The sequence below is a fragment of the Vigna umbellata genome, chromosome 4, assembly GCF_029865625.1.
Source record: "Vigna umbellata cultivar VRB3 chromosome 4, Vumbellata_1.0, whole genome shotgun sequence".
Lineage (NCBI taxonomy): Eukaryota > Viridiplantae > Streptophyta > Magnoliopsida > Fabales > Fabaceae > Vigna > Vigna umbellata.
The window spans coordinates 59,435,479-59,454,365 of NC_142168.1; the positions used below are offsets into that span (position 1 = coordinate 59,435,479).

General features: G+C 33.6%; 1 protein-coding gene across 1 annotated transcript in view; it reads right to left on the minus strand.

The window, feature by feature from the left end:
- Positions 1-3,357: 3,357 nt before the first annotated feature.
- LOC148200729 (uncharacterized) overlaps positions 3,358-18,887 on the minus strand; it is a 57,445-nt gene continuing 41,915 nt past the window's right edge. The window contains 6 exon segments of the mRNA XM_088112416.1: positions 3,358-3,591; positions 11,119-11,179; positions 11,618-12,445; positions 12,556-13,299; positions 15,228-16,055; positions 16,177-16,920. Of these exon segments, the coding sequence (XP_087968542.1) occupies positions 11,162-11,179; positions 11,618-12,445; positions 12,556-13,299; positions 15,228-16,055; positions 16,177-16,920 (3,162 nt within the window). The 3' untranslated portion in view covers positions 3,358-3,591; positions 11,119-11,161.

Genomic DNA, 18,887 nt, shown 5'->3' on the forward strand with positions numbered 1-18,887 from the left:
TCGATATTAATATACCGCTTGGCTCTTACTTCTCACCTCTTACCGTTCGGCTCTTACTTCTCTCCTCTTACCGTTCGGCCCTTACTTCTCTCCTCTTACCGTTCGACCCTTACTTCTCTCCTCTTACCATTCCACCCTTACTTCTCTCTTCTTATATTCCTAACAAAAATGACAGTTGTTTTGTTTATCGTTATTCTGCCCAATGCCTCTTATACAATTCTCTCAGATTCAGTATCAAGGGCACTTGTAGCTTCATCCAGAAATAGGATTCTTGGGTCTTTCAAAATCGCTCTTGCTATCGCCACTCTCTGCTTTTGACCCCTAGAGAGCCGAGTTCCATGCTTACCAACCATTGTATCTAGCTCTAAAATTCATAAATCATATAAAATTATAGAGGTGAAAGGACCCTTTCTAATAAAGATAGAAGTAAAAAAAAACATATTTTGTCATGTACACTATGAAGATAAAAGTATCACTGTTAAAAAAAACATGTGAATCGAAATATAGTTTGCCAGAAATACATATTATAAGTCTAATCCTTGGATTCCTTCGATAGAGACAGGAAGAGAGAATCAAGTATTTGAAATTATAGATTATTAGAAACCAAAAGAAATACACAACTTACATAAAGCCAGTCAATACAATACAACAAATATAACAGTCACAACTTCTCCTCCTATGTATCCTTTCTGGATTATCATTTTCGCACTAAACCGAATGCCCAAAGCATAACTGCAGATAAAGACAAAGTATAGCATAGCAAAACCCAAACCAGAAGCTCCTGCCTCCTGCACTCCATTGATGTAAGCCTTGATTAAGGACTGATTGTATTTAGTTATTGCTAGCCTCTCCACAGTTAATGAAGCAACCTGCATTAGAGAGATAAAGGTGATTTATATATCAGCAGTAACAAAAAGGAAAAATGAAGAGTTTGTTTTAGCCTGTGTGCCTACCGTCTGGATAGAGCCAATTTTATGCTCTACAACACTTGAAGCTTTGGAATAAGCAGCTTTGAAACTTTTTCACCTGTTGTGACGATCACAACCATAAGATTTCTTCTCTCCATTGTCGTTTCTCGTAAATGGTTTTTACACCAGCTTGACTTTGATAATGCATTTTTGCGTGGTGATTTGGATGAAGAGGTTTATATGAAACCTCCCCCGGGATTGATTCTTTCGGAACCTCATTTGGTTTGTAAATTGCACAAGTCTTTATGTGGGCTTCGACAAGCTTCTCGACAATGGAACTCTAAACTCACAACTTCCTTAATCTCTCATGGTTTTTCTCAAAGTCCCGCTGATCATTCCTTATTTATTAGACAATCTGCTACTTCTTTTACTGCTCTTTTGATCTATGTGGATGATATCGTTTTAACTGGTGATAACATGGCGGATATTGTTGATGTTAAGAAATTTTTACATCAAGAATTCAAAATCAAAGACTTGGGCAATCTCAAATATTTTCTTGGTTTTGAAGTTGCTAGATCATGACATGGTCTTATCTTGAATCAACGAAAATACTGTTTAGAAATTTTAGTCGAATTTGGTCTCACTGGTTGCAAACCAGCACCTTCTCCTTCGAACCCTACTGATAAGCTCAAGAATGATGATGATGATCTTCTTCCAGACCCTACTCCTTATTGGAGATTAATTGGTAAGCTGCAGTATCTAACAAATAGCCGACCTGATATTTCTTTTACTGTCCAGCAAGTTAGTCAGTTCATGTCCAAGCCTAGATCCTTTCATCTCAATGCTATTTTCAGAATCTTGAAATATCTCAAAGGTTGTCTTGGCTTAGGTCTTTTTTATCCTTCCAACAATCCTCACAGACTTCAAGCTTTTTCTAATTTAGATTGGGCTACTTGTTGCATCTCTAGAAAATCCACCACTGGTTATTGTGTATTTTATGGGAGTTGTCTTATATCTTGGAAATCAAAGAAGCAATCCACCGTGTCCAGGAGCTTTATTGAAGCTGAATATAAAGCTTTAGCCTTTGTTGCTTGTGAATTGCAATGGCTGAAATATGTTGCGGATGATTTATGTCTTCAAATTCCACTTCCTTTCCCTACATTTTGTGATAATCAATCTGCCATTCAACTGGCCAAGAATCCTTCCTTTCATGAACGCATTAAGCATATTGAAGTGGATTGTCACTTTATTCGTGCTAAAGTTCTTGATGGGCTCATTGTTCTTTCTCATGTTCCTTCGAAGCATCAACTGACAGATATGTTCACTAACCACTCTATCCCAGACCTTTCAACATTAATTTGTTCAAGATGGACTCGCTGAACATTCACCACCCATCTTGAGGGAGAGTGTGAGAAATATCGTTTTTGTGCTTTTGCTATGTTTGTTATATTAATTAGCAAGATATTTTATTTTCAGTTAGTGAGTGGTGACCAGGTTGTATTTCTTTTCCTTTTTATTCTCTTTCGTTTTGCTCAAGATATGCTAATATATATTGAGCATTCTATGACTCTTTTGTTAGGTTGGAATAATGAGGATTAAAGTTCTATTCATTTCACTTTATCATTTCTCTGTCAGTTTTCACATCAAATTAAATCAAAGTTTAAAACATGAATGAATTTCAATTTGGTGCACCCCTAGCATTCCGATATGGTTGATAACAAGGAGTAAGACAGATCCAAAAACTAACGTATTTTCGGTAGTCCATTCTACTCCCTTAAACATAAGGCATTACGAAAATACATGACAGATATCATAGAACATATACACTCTCACAGAATCCATTTGACATTATAATCCTAGAAGACACCCCATGAGAGCTCATGTTTCTTTATCAACAACGGTTAAAATAATAATATATATGAATATTTACAGCCACATCGTTTTTACAAATATCCATTTTTGCGGATAAGTAATATGTACAGCTTATCCCTTATCTCGTTTACTCTTCCTCTCTCCTTTCCTTTATATTCTTACTTAGTCTCCACAAGGATATGAGATAACTACAATAATTAACACCTAATTCAATTCACAGCCTCAAGTTATCAAACCTTTGGTGGTTCTCACCACCTTCAATAACATGACCTTTCTGCAACTTCATATATAACTATATACATTGCCTTTTCCTAACATTTTACTCGCAGTCACCCTCACGCAGGTCTATTTGAAACCTGATAGAGATATGTCTCTCTGTGATGAAATACAATTATATCCCTGCCCACCCCTTCCAAAGCCATGCCCCAAAAATATACAAAGAATATAAAACTTAAAAATAACAGGGGTAGCAAATTAAAAATAACAGGGGTAGCAAATTAAAAATAAAGGACTAAATTCCTAAAAGCAGTAAATAATGGATGACATTTAAAGTCTCAATTCAAACACATTTTTAAGGTGTTGCAGACATGACATTGTTACGAAGTTCAATCTTCAAAGTATTTTAAGTTCAGGACTAACATGCATACAGAATATAACTAACTTAATCCCATACAATAGATGGCCATGTATATTTGTATTTCAAGCATTTCAAACAACAAAAAAGAGACTTAGAATAAACTTTTGTTCATGATACTTGTATCATCATTGTTCCCTCCGCCTCTGAGAATGCAATGCGGAAATCACAGCTAACCTAACAAAAAAATATAAATAAAAGTACAATTATATGTACAGAAGCTTAACTAATTTGTTTCAAATAAGTAATCAAATTCATGCAATGACAATAAATGAGAATTATATTCAACCATTCTGATGGGGCATACAGTTGCCCTTGTAAATAGTTATGAAAAGGTATCTGGTAAAACAGCATACTCTTACTGTATTTCTTATATTTACAGTGATCCATGTGTAGTTGGCAACCTAATTTATTCAAATGAAATCCTAAGTATTTTAAAAAGAATTCTTTTAATTGTTTTGAGATTTAATGTCCGATCTTATCTTTTAATGTGTCTCCACTTATTAAATAAGAGAGACAATTAAGAGAAATGAATAAACACGGTCTCCATACTTTACTTTTCATGTAACGAAATTCATCATACTTATCTTTTACTTATTTTAAACTAGTTATTATAAAAACCCGGTTGGTTTATGAGCATTGTTACATAGGTTAACCTGTCTGTATAATTGATAATTGTTTTATCAGTTATATTCTTCTTTATATAACTCTTCTTCTCTCTGTTTTTAATCACTAACAATAAAATAAATATTTTCTTCCTTTTGCACCCTTTTGCCTCTTTCTCCTTAATTATATGGTATTTAGAGCGAAATTTTTTCTTCATGAGTTCGTCATCTTCCGCCACTATCAACTCTGATTCATTTCCTTCCTCTTCCAATTTTTTTCCTCATATTTAGACGTTGGTCCCCTTACTTGTCCGACGCCTAATGTGATATGACGTCGGTCCCCTAGAGTATTCGTCGATATTTTATAAATTAAAAAACAGCACAAGAGAACATTTCCCTTCCACTCTTTCTTAGCGCTCTCTCTTCTCAGCCCTTTAAACTATTCTAGCGACAAGTGCGACCACCACCAAAAGTAATTTTTTCTTCATTTAACGCAAATGAATGTTGCTTGGATGATTTGGGTATGATTTTCTTTCATTTTGATAGATTGTTTTCGTGCATGAACATTATTTTTGAAAAGTCACGAGTTCTCTTGACAAGTTCTCTTTTCTTTCTCACTGGCGTCGACTCCTTCACTTCGATTGTGACACCACCCTCAAATATTCTCTGTCAATTTTTAGTTTTTGGTTTTCGATATACATCGCACTGATGTGATTTTGGTGTTTTCCTTTTCCAAATTTTTGGATACCACATTTTGCATATAGTTAGCCAAATTTTTTTAGGAATTTGATTTGATTAAATTGTATTTAATTCTAATTGCACTTTGTTTCTTGTTCCTTATATGTGGTATTGGTTATATTTTGTCTTTATCATTATTGTTTTTATATTAGACAAATTTTTAGTGTATGTTTTGATATTTTATTTTTGATTAAATTTTTAAAATATTTGTAGGATGAAATTTATATTTATTATTAGATTTGTATGTTTAAATAATTTTAATTGTATTAAGATTTATTATAATGATAGTTAAACATTGAGTGAACTTTAGTTCACATTTGAGATTTAGTACAAATGATTTAACTTTTAATCACTTATATTAAATCTTGAATTTTCCGATCGAATAGTTAGAAAAAGTTATTTCTCATAATTTTCTATAATGTGTACATTAAAGTTTATGCATAAATTTGATAAACTTTCGGTTGAGATCATTTTGTGTTGTTCTCCAAATGAAAACTTGATTGTGGCCATGAGTGATCACTTTCATTTCATGTCTTTGGAAGACCATCCTATAATACCTAGGTTGAAACGATTTAAAAAGATGCAAAGAACCTGAAATGACACATCGATGAAAAAAGTGTGATAATCTTCTTCGACACCCAGCTGATTCCCCACAATGGAAGAAGATTGGTAAACATTTCCAAAATTTGGTGTAGAGCCAAGAAACTTAATACTTGGACTTGCTACAGATGGTATGAATCTTTATGGGAACTTAAGTAGCAACCATAGTTCATGGCCAATTTTGTTGATGATTTGCAATCTATCTCCTTTATTGTGCATGAAGAGAAAATATATGATGTTGTCTGTGATGATATCGGGTCCTAGACAACCTGGAAATGACATTGATGTATACCTAAAGATATGAATAGATGATTTGAAAATGTTGTAGGAAGAAGGCGTCAAGGTCTTTGATTCATATTCTCAAGAAACATTTTGTTTGCATGCAATGTTATTTTGCACCATAAATGATTTCCTAGGATATGAAAACCTAAGTGGCTACAGGTCATTTTGCATGTCCCATTTTTGAAGAAAACCTAAGTTATATTCAATTGAAGCATGGTCAGAAAAATGTGTATATAAAACATTGAAAATTCCTTCCTCAAAATCAATCTTATTGTAGAATGCAAAAAGCATTTAATGGACGTTCTAAGGATGAAGTTGTTTTGAGACCCCAAGATTGTGAGCAAGTATACAAGCAGGTGATAAACATTGACATTGTGTTCGAAAAACATAAAAAGAAGACACTTGAGAAAAATATTTGGAAGAAATGATCAATATTCTTTAATCTTTCCTATTGGTGTAAACTTGATGTACGACATTGTATAGACATGATGCACGTTGAAAAATATGTATGTGATAGTGTCATCGGGACTTTACTACACATAAAATGAAAGACAAAAGATGGAGTAAAAGCACGGCAAGATTTGGTTGACATGAGCCTTTAATTTGAGTTACATCCACAATTAATTGGAAGATGCACTTACTTGCCCCCAGTCTGTCACACTCTTTCTAAAAGAGAAAAACAATTTTTTTATAAGTATTTAAGTAGTGTGAAGGTTCCATAAGGTTACTCTTCAAATATTAATAGCCTTGTTTCTTCTATACAAGATTTAAAGTTACTTGGCTTCAAGTCCCATGATTGTCATGTGTTGATGCAACAACTTTTACCAGTAGTTGTTCGTGTCATCTTACCTGTTTCTATTAAAGGTATTCTAACACATTTTAGCATGTTTTTTAATGCAATTTGCAAGAAAGTTATTAGCGCTCAAGGGTGCAATGATTTGGAAAATGAGGCCATTAGACTATTGTATCAATTGAAAATGTATTTTTCACCCTTATTTTTCAATATCATGGTTCATTTGATAGTTTATCTAATGAGGGAAATTCAATTATGTGGGCCAGATTCTTGAGGTAGATGTACCTAGTTGAGAGATACATGAAGATTTTAAAGGGATATGTCAAGAATTACTATTGATCGAAAGCTTCAATTATAGAGTGGTACATTACAAAAGAAATCATTGAATTCTTCTAAAGTTATATGCCAAGTTGCGAACCAATAGGAGTTCTTGAGAGTAGACATGAAGTTAAATGTGAAGGTAAGGGTGTTCGAGGAGTGAAGATTGAAAGTGTTAGTAGAAAACAAGTTGATCAAGCTCATTTGTACGTCTTAAACAACATCATCGATGTGATTCCTTACATTTTGCAACACATTGATGAAATCAAGTCAGCACACCCACGAATGAGTGAAAAATGGTCACTTAATAAACATAACAAAACTTTCTTAGCATAGTTTAAGAAAAATGTTTATGCAACTCCAAATATTTCTGAAACTCTATTGAGGCTAGCTCGTGGGCCAAACATTGATGTGGAAACATATAGTTGTTGGAGTCTGGGTAGTTAATGAGTTAGTTGTTTATAGCCATTTTTGTTTGTTCAAAGTACAACTATCAAAAATTTGTAAGTCTATAAATTTTATTATGATTGTATGAATAACACAACAACATAAGTGAATCAAGTTTTTTTTCATAGTAAAGAGTTGTTGTCTACAAAGTGGATGATGTGCCAACTAGCTAGTGGGAAGAAAAAGGAGAGGTAAAGAGCTTGAGTGCTTCAATGTTTACGTGTTTGAAAAATAGAAAGTGAGATGGTCAATCTTAGAAAAAGTGAGTCCCTACCCAAGTTGATAAAGACGGTCAATTATGACAATTGGAGTCTCCAAATGAAGGGCCTTCTTGGTTCCCAAGACAATTGGGAGGTGGTGGAAAATAATCACAAAGAGCCAACAAATACCATAAATTGGTTGAATGCCCAATTGAATGCATTGAAAGTAGTATGTGTGAAGGACAAGGCAACCTTGTACATATTGTACTGAGTTGTTGACGAGTCCAACTTTGAGAAGATTGCAAGTGCCAAATCTTCAAAAGAAGCGTGAGATATACTAAAGAAGGCGTATAAAGGGAATGACTGAGTGAAGCAAGTCTAACTTACAAAACTCAAGGGTGAATTGAAGACTATGAGGATGAAGGAGGCCGAAGGAGAAGCCAAGTACATAACTCAGGTTGAAACCGTGGCGAACCAACTTGGCAGAAACGGAGAGACGGTATCTACTAGCTAAGTTGTGGAGAGGATTTTGAGGTCGTTAACTAACGATTTCGAAAATGTGATTTGTGCAATTGAGGAATCTAAAGACTTATCATTGTTCACGATTGAAAAGCTTGTTGGGTCCCTTTAGACTTATGTGGAAGAAGAAGAAGAGGGCGAAGCCACTTGATTAACTACTCCAAATGAAGGGAGAGACTCATAAAACTCATGGGACAGGACGAGATTGAAGAGGTGGAGGAAGTGGTCCTAGTAATAGAAGTCGAGGACAAGAAGAAGAGAAAGAACAATCTGGAAAAAATTGGTGCGAAAGAGGAGGTGGTCCATGGAGAGGAGGTCGGTTGAGAAACTCAAAGTATGACATGTATGATCATTATGCAAAGGAGCGTTATTGATATAAGTGTTTCAATTACGATAAGGTCGAATATTTTGCTAAAAATTTAAAATTGTCCATTTAATGGAAAAGAAGACACGATCAACCTCACAAAAAAGGTTAAAGAAGAAACGTCATTGTTGATGGTGAGACGTAGCTTGGGAACTGAGCGAGTGGAGAACTCGACAAGGCAACCGAGTAAGATAGAGAGGTCAGAAAGATATGTAATAGCCCAAGCAAGATGGTGGAGCAAGTGAATAACTCAAATAGCTCGATGGGAAATTTGGATAGCTCGCTAAGAAATCTAGATATCTCGATGGAACAAGTGAACATCTTGGAAAGCTCGGTGGGGAGCCTAGGTAGCTCAATGGAGCATGTAAATAGCTCGAATAAGTCGATGATCAAGTGGAGAGCTCGTATATCTCAATGAGGTGTTTGGAAACCTCATGGGTGCATTTGTACAACTTGGATAGCTTGGACATGTGTGGAGACGAGCTTGTTGCTTGAAGGTTAAAACTTGCAAAAGTTGATTTGCAATAGAGAATTGGAAATGAGGTTAGAGGCAATGTAGAGTTACAAGCAAGCTTAGAAAGAGGAAAGCAGGATTTGCATAAGAGACAATTGGAACTTGAACAAGAAGTTTTAAGATTGTAAGAACAATTGCAAGCTGAGAAGGATATGAGAGTTGCACTTGAGGTGCAAGATAAGAAGTAGAGAAATGGGAGTGGTTCAATCTCTCAAAAAGAACTCTGTCTGTTGACAAGAACCCGGCGAGTAACAAGTTAGCCAAAGAGAAGAACAAGTCTTCCACCGAGAATGCAAAGAACAAGTCAGCTACTGATAGAACAAAGAACAAGTTGGCCATAGTGAAAGCGAAATATAAGTCAGCCACAGACAAAGTAAGAGTGTAGTCAATCATGAAGAAAGAGAAGAACTCGACTGCAAGCATGGTGTGAGAAGAGTTACTACACATGGGAAGCCTTAATAAAGAATAGAAGATCGGAGATGAAAAACAAAAGAGACATTTAAGTTTATGGGAGAATTTTGTTGGTTTGCTATAAATTTTAATGTATTAGTCGTTGTGGGTAATTAGTGGTTATGGGTACCTAATGTACTAGCCGTTGGAGTCTAGGTAGTTAATGAGTTAGCTGTTTATAGTTGTTTTTGTCTGTTTTCACGCATTCTCCTCAGCAACATCATTGGATTGTTGTCAAGCGTATTATGAGATATCTCTTTGACACAATGAAACATGGTTTGCTCTAATAGCCATCCTCTGATCCATCATCGGTTTCAGCGAAGTATATTGGGCCACTAACATAGAAGATATAAAATCCAAAATATGTTTCTGCATTTATCTTGGAGTGCGACAATTGTTTTTACTGAGATACTCTGAATATAGTCTTCTTGCTGAACTTCACATCAATGGAGGAATACCAAAGGTTTATTATGATAATTTAGTTATTGTTCTCATAACTTCAAATCCATTGATGTATTCCAAGTTCAAGCATTTTGAAATCGACCTTCAATTTGTTTGTGATCATATCCAGCAACATCACATTCAGTTGATTCACATTTCAGCTATGTGTGAAGTTGTCGACATCTTTGCCAAACCAGTTTCAAGATCTTCCTTTGCTACACTATTAGAAATAAACTTATGGTTGTTCATTGATATTATTTTCAAGGGTCTTTGAGTTTTATTATAATTTTTATCTTTTAGGAAATAATAATTCGTAACGAAAATTAAATGGAACATTAGTAGATATTGAATATAAGTTATGACGACCATTCTCCTAACTTATAATTTCCGTTATCATATTTTTTTAGTATAGGGTCAATATCTTTCTTCAAACTGAATATCAAAACGGACATATCCTTAATTTTTCATTATCCATATCTCACAATAATTTTAAGGAGTATTACAAAGTGTAATCTGTTTGTATGAGTTTGAGGGGAGGTATTACATAGTGTAATCTGTTTGTATAACTGATAAGTGTTTTATGAGTTATATTCTTCTTTACATAACTCTATGCTCTCTGTTTTTAATCAATATAATAGAATAATCCTTTTCTTCCTTTTCCACTCTTTTCTCTCTGTCTCCTTAATAAGCATTTCTACTTAAGCTCATTAAACAATGGAATATTTATGATATATGAGACAGAAGTAATTTAACAATATAATGAATATGACTTTTGAAGATATTTACAATGTAAATATCTCAAAGAGCAATGAGAAACATATATAAGTTGCTAATTTTGGATAAAATATGCATTTTACCCAAAATTAATGAATTTCCGCTAGAAAATAATTTTAAAAGATTAATCATTTTCACAATGTTGATATAAAAAGAAAGAGAGAATTTAATTGTTTCGGAGAGATACAAAAATTTATAATGAACGAATTTTATTGTATTACTTTTAATGTATAACTGCAATTAAATTTGAAACAAAATAAATAAATCTCACACAATCATAATAATAGAATTAAGAGTATAGTTATACCTAAAAATATATAACTACTCTTTTCAAATTTATGTATACAACGAAAGAAAATATATAATTTTGGGTGTGGCAATAATTGGTAAGTGCTCTCCAACTTGGACATATAAAATCCGATTGTATCTTTGCAATATATTATTGAAAATATAACATTGGGAATTTTGAACTTTGTGAATCGTTGAATGCGACTAATCTTTCTATTCTGTTTTATTTAGTCATTAATTTCATTTTCTAGTGTTGTATATAAATATGAAGAAAGGGAAATTACGGTGAATAAAATATCAAACATTATTAAGATTTAAAAGGGAAGTGAATTTGCAGTATGGTTGACATGCAGGAATACATATATACTTACCAAATGGTAGAGGAAGAAGAACTCCAAACGCTCATTACTGTCATCATGACTGATGGATTACCTGAATATATGAAAAATAGTGAGTTAATAGGAAAAACTTTATATAAAAGATTCAGGTTTTTTTTTAGCTAAAAGATTTTATAAAGAACCTGGGATTGTTCGTAGGACAAAGATTATAATGAGATCTTACTCAATTTACTATGAAAGTTTTGATATTATATTGAAAAAAAAAACTTTCAATTTCAATTACGAAAAGTGCTAGGAATACACTGTTTGACACTATCTTCTGAATGTTCCATGTTCTATCTTCTCAATTACGAAACCTGTGAACATTAACAACACAAACTTTATTATATCTAAAATTCATTGAGTATTGGAAAATAACAGATTGCATCAAAATAACGGACATGCACCAATGAGTTTCATTATCGTGAGTGAAGAAATGACTTAGGATATATAACATCATTCTATTACTAAAATATTATTAATGAGTTCTTACCTGATTGTGAAACAACTTTTGGATCATTGTGTTAAGATCATCGTGAAATGTTGAATCAGAATCTTTTGATGTTTGAATCTTCAAAAAGTTTGGCACTTTAATGACTCCTTGAGAGAAAGTTATCATATTGGGACATTCAGCTACCATCACGTTTTTCAAATATGAGCATTGCAAAGTGGCATTCCCTGGATAAAAGCTTACTAGCTTTGGTAAGGAATTCAGCTTAATTGATCTGAGCCGTACAAATACTATCTCATCACAACCATCTTTATCCTCCTTTTTCACAATTTCTTTGATTGATTCACACTTCTTTATGCTTAGAGTCTCAAGTTTCACCAAACTTTTGAATGTTGCAAATGTGAATAAATATTCCATCTTTTCACAGAGCTTCACATATAAATATTTAAGATTGATGAATGACACTGCACAAGAAACCATGCTTTCTACTCGAGGGCAAGTGCGAAGGCTTAACAATTCAAGCTTTTTGGAGTATGGTAGTACCCACGTGTGCTCTAAACCTACACACTCTAACTCACTTAATTCGAACAGATATAAACGTTTCAATCCAGCAAGTACTTTGTCGTGAACTTGAAGCTTTTGAGAGGGAAATATCTCCTTCAGACCAGAGAATTTTTGTACTCTAAGAGATTCTAAATTGGGTAGCTTGCGAAAGAAATCAAAAGGCAAACTATCTTTCCCATTGTTATCATCCTCAAAGGATAGTATAAGATATTTTAATTTACAAAGAAGGTCTTCTGGCAAACGAGCATCACTCATTAGCTTAATGTTTTCCTCATTGAGTGTCAATCCCACCGGTTTGGGAGAAACCTGACAATTGAAGTCAAAACAATTCAAAAGACGATGTGTTGATGTTAGTTCGATACTATAAAGAGAAAAGGAAAGGAAACACAAAAGGTTAAATTATAATGCTTCATTACCTTTTCAATCGAGAACAAAGGTTGTAGTAAGTTAGTTGGAGTCTCTAAAGCTTCTTTTTTATTATCATCATCAAAGCTTGATCGGAATATCTTCAGCTTAGGACAACATGCCACATATAACGAATCTAACAAGGGACATTCTAGATGATGCTTTCCAGGGTAAAAGCAACTCAACAGTGGCATCTTTTCAAGACATAGCCTTGATAAACAAGGGAATTCAAACATTATTGGCGTTCCATGTTCAATTTCATCTTCCCTTCCAACTATTTCTACCATTTTCTCACACTCCTGTATTTCAAGTTTCTTCAACTTCCCAAGATTTTTGGCAAGTGATAAAGGGAACAATGTTACTAGGCTTCCACAACTAGTAACAATCACTTCTTGCAAATTATGAAAGCTGACAATTCCTGAGGAAGTTTCCTTCCATACGTGTTTCAAATTTGACAAGTTCTTTAAAGTAATTTTTTTCAAGCTAAAAACTACTCCCTTCATCTTGACCTCACTCTCGTCAATGTCGAATATTATTTGCATTGCATCGGATTCTTTCACATTCAATTCTTCTAAGTTCTTCAAGTAAGGAAGTACATGAGATGGAATTAAAATAGTTCTATTGCATGCTGCATCAAATTCCAATTTCTTGAAACTACCAAAAAAGTTGTCTGAAACGATAGGTTGTCTGTGGTGAACTTCCGACATCCCAAGATAATCTTCAAGAATCATACGCTTTGAATATTCCATAAATTCCTTCCAAGTCAAGAAACTCAACGTCAGAGTAATGGACAAGTTTCACATGCTTGATATTTGATTAAGGTCACTTGGATTTGAATGAAAACTTAAGTCACATTTTGGTAATAGGCCTGCAGCTTATTTATTTATTTATTTTTATAATAGGTGCCAATTATCTAAGATATAAAAAGAGAAAAATGAGAATAAACGATGGCTAAAGGTTTTCTGACCAAAATGAAAAAAAGAAGAACAAAAGTTATAAAAGGACAATGCAGTGATAACAAGTAGATTTGTTCTGAGAAATAGACCGAGCAGTTGAATCGAAACATCGGTTAACTCATTTAGTGTTTGGCCTTTTAGAATTACAGACTCAATCTCCAATTGAATTGTTCTATAGTATTTGGTCCATTACACTTTCAAATCCGATCTCCAATCAAAAACTGGAAAACTCGAACAAAATCAGCTTCAAAAATTACAGTTTTGTCCTGAAGAATCAATTGGAATTTTTTTAAAAATGTTTTGTAAATTTTATTTTGAAATTTCCTTAAAAGTAAAAAACCTAAAATATTTTGTATTTCTTTTTAGAAACCATTTATTTTTAAATGATATTATTATGTACTGTTGAACCTTAAACCTAAATACTATGAAAATATTTAATTTTTATGCAAACTCAACATGTAGAAAAAATTGAAGGTAATTCTCAATTCATATTTTTTCACTACTACGTGTGAAGTTTGGTTTCGTGTTTATGTAAGAAGCCACCTAAAATGTCTTTGGCACATCTTTTCCACAAAAATACTCTTCAAATATCAAAAGTATGATTTTAGTACTTAAACAATAACTTTGAGGGTTAGAATAATTTTAGTCCACTAATATTAGTGTTTGGAAATTAAAACAATAATTTTCAAATATTAAAGATTATTTCTTTTGTAAATTTAAGAGTCCAAAGCTACATTTATCTTAAATTTCTATTGATAAAGCACAATCCGACCTTCTTTTATTGAGAGAGATTCAAAGAATAAAAATATTAAAAAAGAACAACACTATCTGACATTAATATTTAGGATAGTGTTTAGAGAAAAATAAGTAAGTTTAAAACAAATTTAATCATATAACTGAATTATCTATTTTTTAATAAAGATGAATTAACTAATAGATCTAAAAAGTAGTGAGAGAGTAATAACGATAGAATGTTTTGGGCTCATAAATAAAGCGGAAGATCCTATGAAAAAAAACTGCATGGGGATTTATTTAGTTGTAATTAAAACGAAAGAAATATAGGCCAAGAGATCCAATTAGAATGAAGGTAGGAAAATAATAAAGGAAAAGTACAAAAGGATCAGTAAAAGAATGAGCAAATATATATGAAAAAAAAAGAGAAAAAAAATACAATATATAAACCAAGTACAAGAAAACAAAATATTTGTTGAATTTCGACAGTAAATGTAAATGGGGAGAAAAGGAAGCTGAAGAAGATGAAGCAAAGTAAACATGGGATACTTATAAAATCAATAGGGTGACTAATGTAACAACTTAATCTTTTAAAATTTACTATAACAGTAAAACTAATTAACTTTTAATATTTTACTGTCAAAGGCATCTTAGTCAAAACTAATTCATAAATTAGTTATATTTTATATTAAGAGTGGGTCATTTCGAAGCTAATTAACTTTTTAATTTATCTGAGTGATTATTAAGTCTCCTGACAGTTTATAATTGAATGTTATGTAACAACTTCTTTATGTTAATATAAAGTTATTAACATTTACAATTTTAGAATCGATATGTAGTGTTATTTGAAGACCTTAACATATAAATGCATTAGGAGGCCGCCTGCAATTTTCTTATTAAAAGAAAATTTTCACTTATTTATTAATGATAAAATGAATGCATAGCATAATTTTTCAGCTGGCGGTAATAATTGAATTGAGAGAATGAATTCTTACCTCTTGGTGAAACAATTTCTCGATAGTTGTATTGAGATCGTCATGAAAGGTTAAATCAGAATCCTTAGATGTTTGAATTCCTGAAAGCATTGGCACTTTGATGACTCCTTCAGAAAAAGTTATCATACTGGGACATTTAACTACCATGACGATTTTTAAATACGAGCATTGCAGAGTGGCCTTCCCTGAATAAAACCTTACAAGTCTTGGCAATGATTCCAGCTCGATTGATTTGAGTCGTCCAAATACCATCTCAGCACAACCATCTTCATTTTCATCTTTAATAATTTCTTTGATTGACTCACAACTATTTATGATTAGGGTCTCAAGTTTCACCAAACTTTGAACTGTTGCAAATGTGAATAAATACTCCATCCTTTCACAGAGTTCCACTCGCAGTTCTTTAAGATTGATGAAAGACACTGCACAATGAACTAATTTTTGTAACTGAGGGCACTTCTCAAGCTTTAACAGTTCAAGCTTTTCAGAGTACGGTTGTACCCAAGGGTGTTCTAAGCCCACCAACTCTAACTCACTTAATTCGAACAGAAATAAACGTTTCAATCCAGCAAGTACTTTGTCGTGAACTTGAAGCTTTTGAGAGGGAAATATCTCCTTCAAACCAAAGCATTTATCTATTACAAGACTGGATAAATTGGGTAGCTTGTGGAAGAAGTCAAAAGGCAAACTATCTTTCTCATTGTTATCATCCTCAAAGCACAACCCAAGAGCAACTATATTGCAAAGAATGTGTTGTAGCAACTGTACTTCTCTAAATAACATAATGTTTTCTTCATTGAGTGCCAAATGCTTTATGTTGGGAGAAACCTAACAATTAAGGACAAACAAATTCAAAAGAAAACGTGCATGTGTTGTAAGTTAAAAGCATTAAAAGGAAAATGGAAAGAAAAGGAAACTCAAAAAAGTGTAAATGTTGATGCTTCGCTACCTTTTCAACTGAAAACATAGGTTGTTGCAGTGGGCTAATTTGAGCCCCTATAGCTCCTTTCTGATTTTCATCAAAGTCTGATGTGAATAGCTTCAATTTAGGACAATAGCTCACATGTAAGGTTTCTAATACCGGACAATCCAGATCATGCTTTCCAGGATAAAAGCAACTCAAGAGTGGCATGTCTACAAGAAATAGCCACGACAAACAAGGGAGTTCAAACATTATTTTGGTTCCATGTTCCATTCCATCTTCCTTTTCAGCTATTTCTAACAGTTTTCCACACTCGGTTATTTCAAGCTTCTTAAGTTTCCCGAGATTTCTTGCTAGGGATGAAGAGAACAATGCTATCAAACTTCCACAACCATTAACAACCACTTCTTGCAAATTATGAAAGCTGATAATTCCTGTGGAATTTTCCTTCCATACATGTTTCAAATTTGACAAGTTGTTTAAAGTAAGTTTTTTCAAACTAGAGACTATTCCCTTTGTCTTGTCCTCACTCTCATCAATGTCAAATATTACCTGGACTGCATCAGAACTATGCACATTCAACTTTTCTAAGTTCTTCATGTAAGGGAGTACATGAAATGGAATTACGATAGCTCTTTTGCATGCTGCATCAAATTCTAATTCCTTGAAACTACCAAAGAAATTGTCTGAAATAGCAGGTTTTATGTGCTGAACTCTCGTCATCTCAAGATATTCATCAAGAATCATGTGCTTTGAATGGTTGAAAAACTCCTAAAAAAGCAAGAAATTCAATATCAGGTTATAATTAACAAGTTTCATACGCTTCGTATTTAGTTAATAAGATCACTCAGATTTACCTTTTGGAGGCCAAAAAGTACACCAAATTTTTTTTTTAAAATACAACTTTTTTTTCCTAAAGAGGACATATGGGCTCAATTCTTTCATAACCGTTGGAAAATAAACTTTCTACTTTAGTTCTATGAACAATCATGGTTAAAAGGTTGATTAAAATCATCACTTTGGACCAAGGTCAACACACACGTACACATAAATCTCCACACTGATAAGATATGGTCCATTTTGGGCCAATTCTGTTTCGGTACCACTTCAAAAAACTTCTTATTATAATAAATGTATCTTATGTGTATATAAATTCATTTCCATCTCTTATTTTTTCTGATGTAGAACTTTGTTTGTAACCAAATTAAGTAGAATAAGTAATTCTTACCCCATGAAATAAGCTTTCGACAGTTGTGTTGAGATCGACGTCGAAAATGAAATCAGAATCTTTGGATGTTTGAATTCCCGAAAACATTGCTAGTTTTATGACTCCTTCAGAGAAAGTTATCATATTGGGACATTCAGTAACCATCACATTTTGTAAACATGGGCATTGCAAGGTGGCATTTCCGGAATAAAAGCTTATCAATTCACATTCCGAAAGATGAAAGAGCAAAGCTCGATGCTAAAGCGAAAGATTGCATATACCTCGGTTCTCCAAGAGATGAATTTGGTTTCAGATTATGGGATCCTGCAAACAGAAAGATTGTTCAAGCAGAGATGTGGTGTTCTTTGAAGATCAGACAATCCTAGACATCAAGAAAGTGGAGAAACCAACACTTAAGCTGATAAGTGATCAAAGCCCTATTGTGATGAACAACTTAGGGGGAGAGACTCATCAAGCTGAGCCAAATCAGGAGTTACAACTTGATGAAATGGCTGAAGAAGCAGATCAACCTAATCTGACGGAAGAAGATCAACCAATTGAGGATGCTCCGCAAGAACCCCAATTGAGACGATCAACAAGACAGAAGCAACCGTCAAGAAGGTATTTTTCAGATGAATATGTTAATTTTACTGATGAAGGTGAACCTCAAAGCTTTGTAGAAGCAATGGAGACGGAAAACAAAGGCAAATGGTTGCAAGCCATGGAAGAGGAGATGTAATCCTTAAAGGAAAATCAGACTTATGATTTGGTAGAATTACCAAAAGAAAGGAGAGCATTGCAGAACAAATGGGTGTTCAAGCTCAAGAATGAAGAGAACAACCCAAGCCCAAGGTACAAAGCACGAATTGTCGTGAAGGGGTGCAACCAGAAGAAAGGAATAGACTTCGACAAAATATTTTCACCAGTGGTGAAGATGACATCCATTAGAGCAATTCTCGGTCTGGCAGCAACACTAGACCTGGAGATTGAACAACTGGACGTCAAAACAACATTCTTAGATGGAGACTTAGAGGAAGAAATTTACATGAAGCAACCAGAGGGTTTTGAAGAACCGGGCAAAGAACACTTGGTGTGTCGTCTGAAGAAAAGCCTCTATGGTCTGAAGCAAGCTCCAAGACAATGGTACAAGAAATTTGATTCCTTCATGATCCAACATAATTTCAAGAAGACCTCCGCACACCATTGCGTGTTTGTGAAGAATTATGAAAATGGTGAGTCCATCATACTTCTCTTGTATGTTGATGATATGTTGATTGTAGGAAAGGACAAAATTAAAATAGCTGCTCTCAAGAAGGCATTGAGCAAGTCTTTTGCCATGAAAGACCTGGGTGCAGTAAAGAAGATACTTGGAATAAAAATCTCCAGAGATCGTTCTAGAAGAATGCTATGGGTATCTCAAGAAGATTACATTGAGAAGATTCTCAAAAGGTTCAACATGCACAATGCCAAATCTGCTCGTGTTCCAATTGCTGGACATTTCAAACTCAGCAAGTCTCAATGTCCAAAGAAT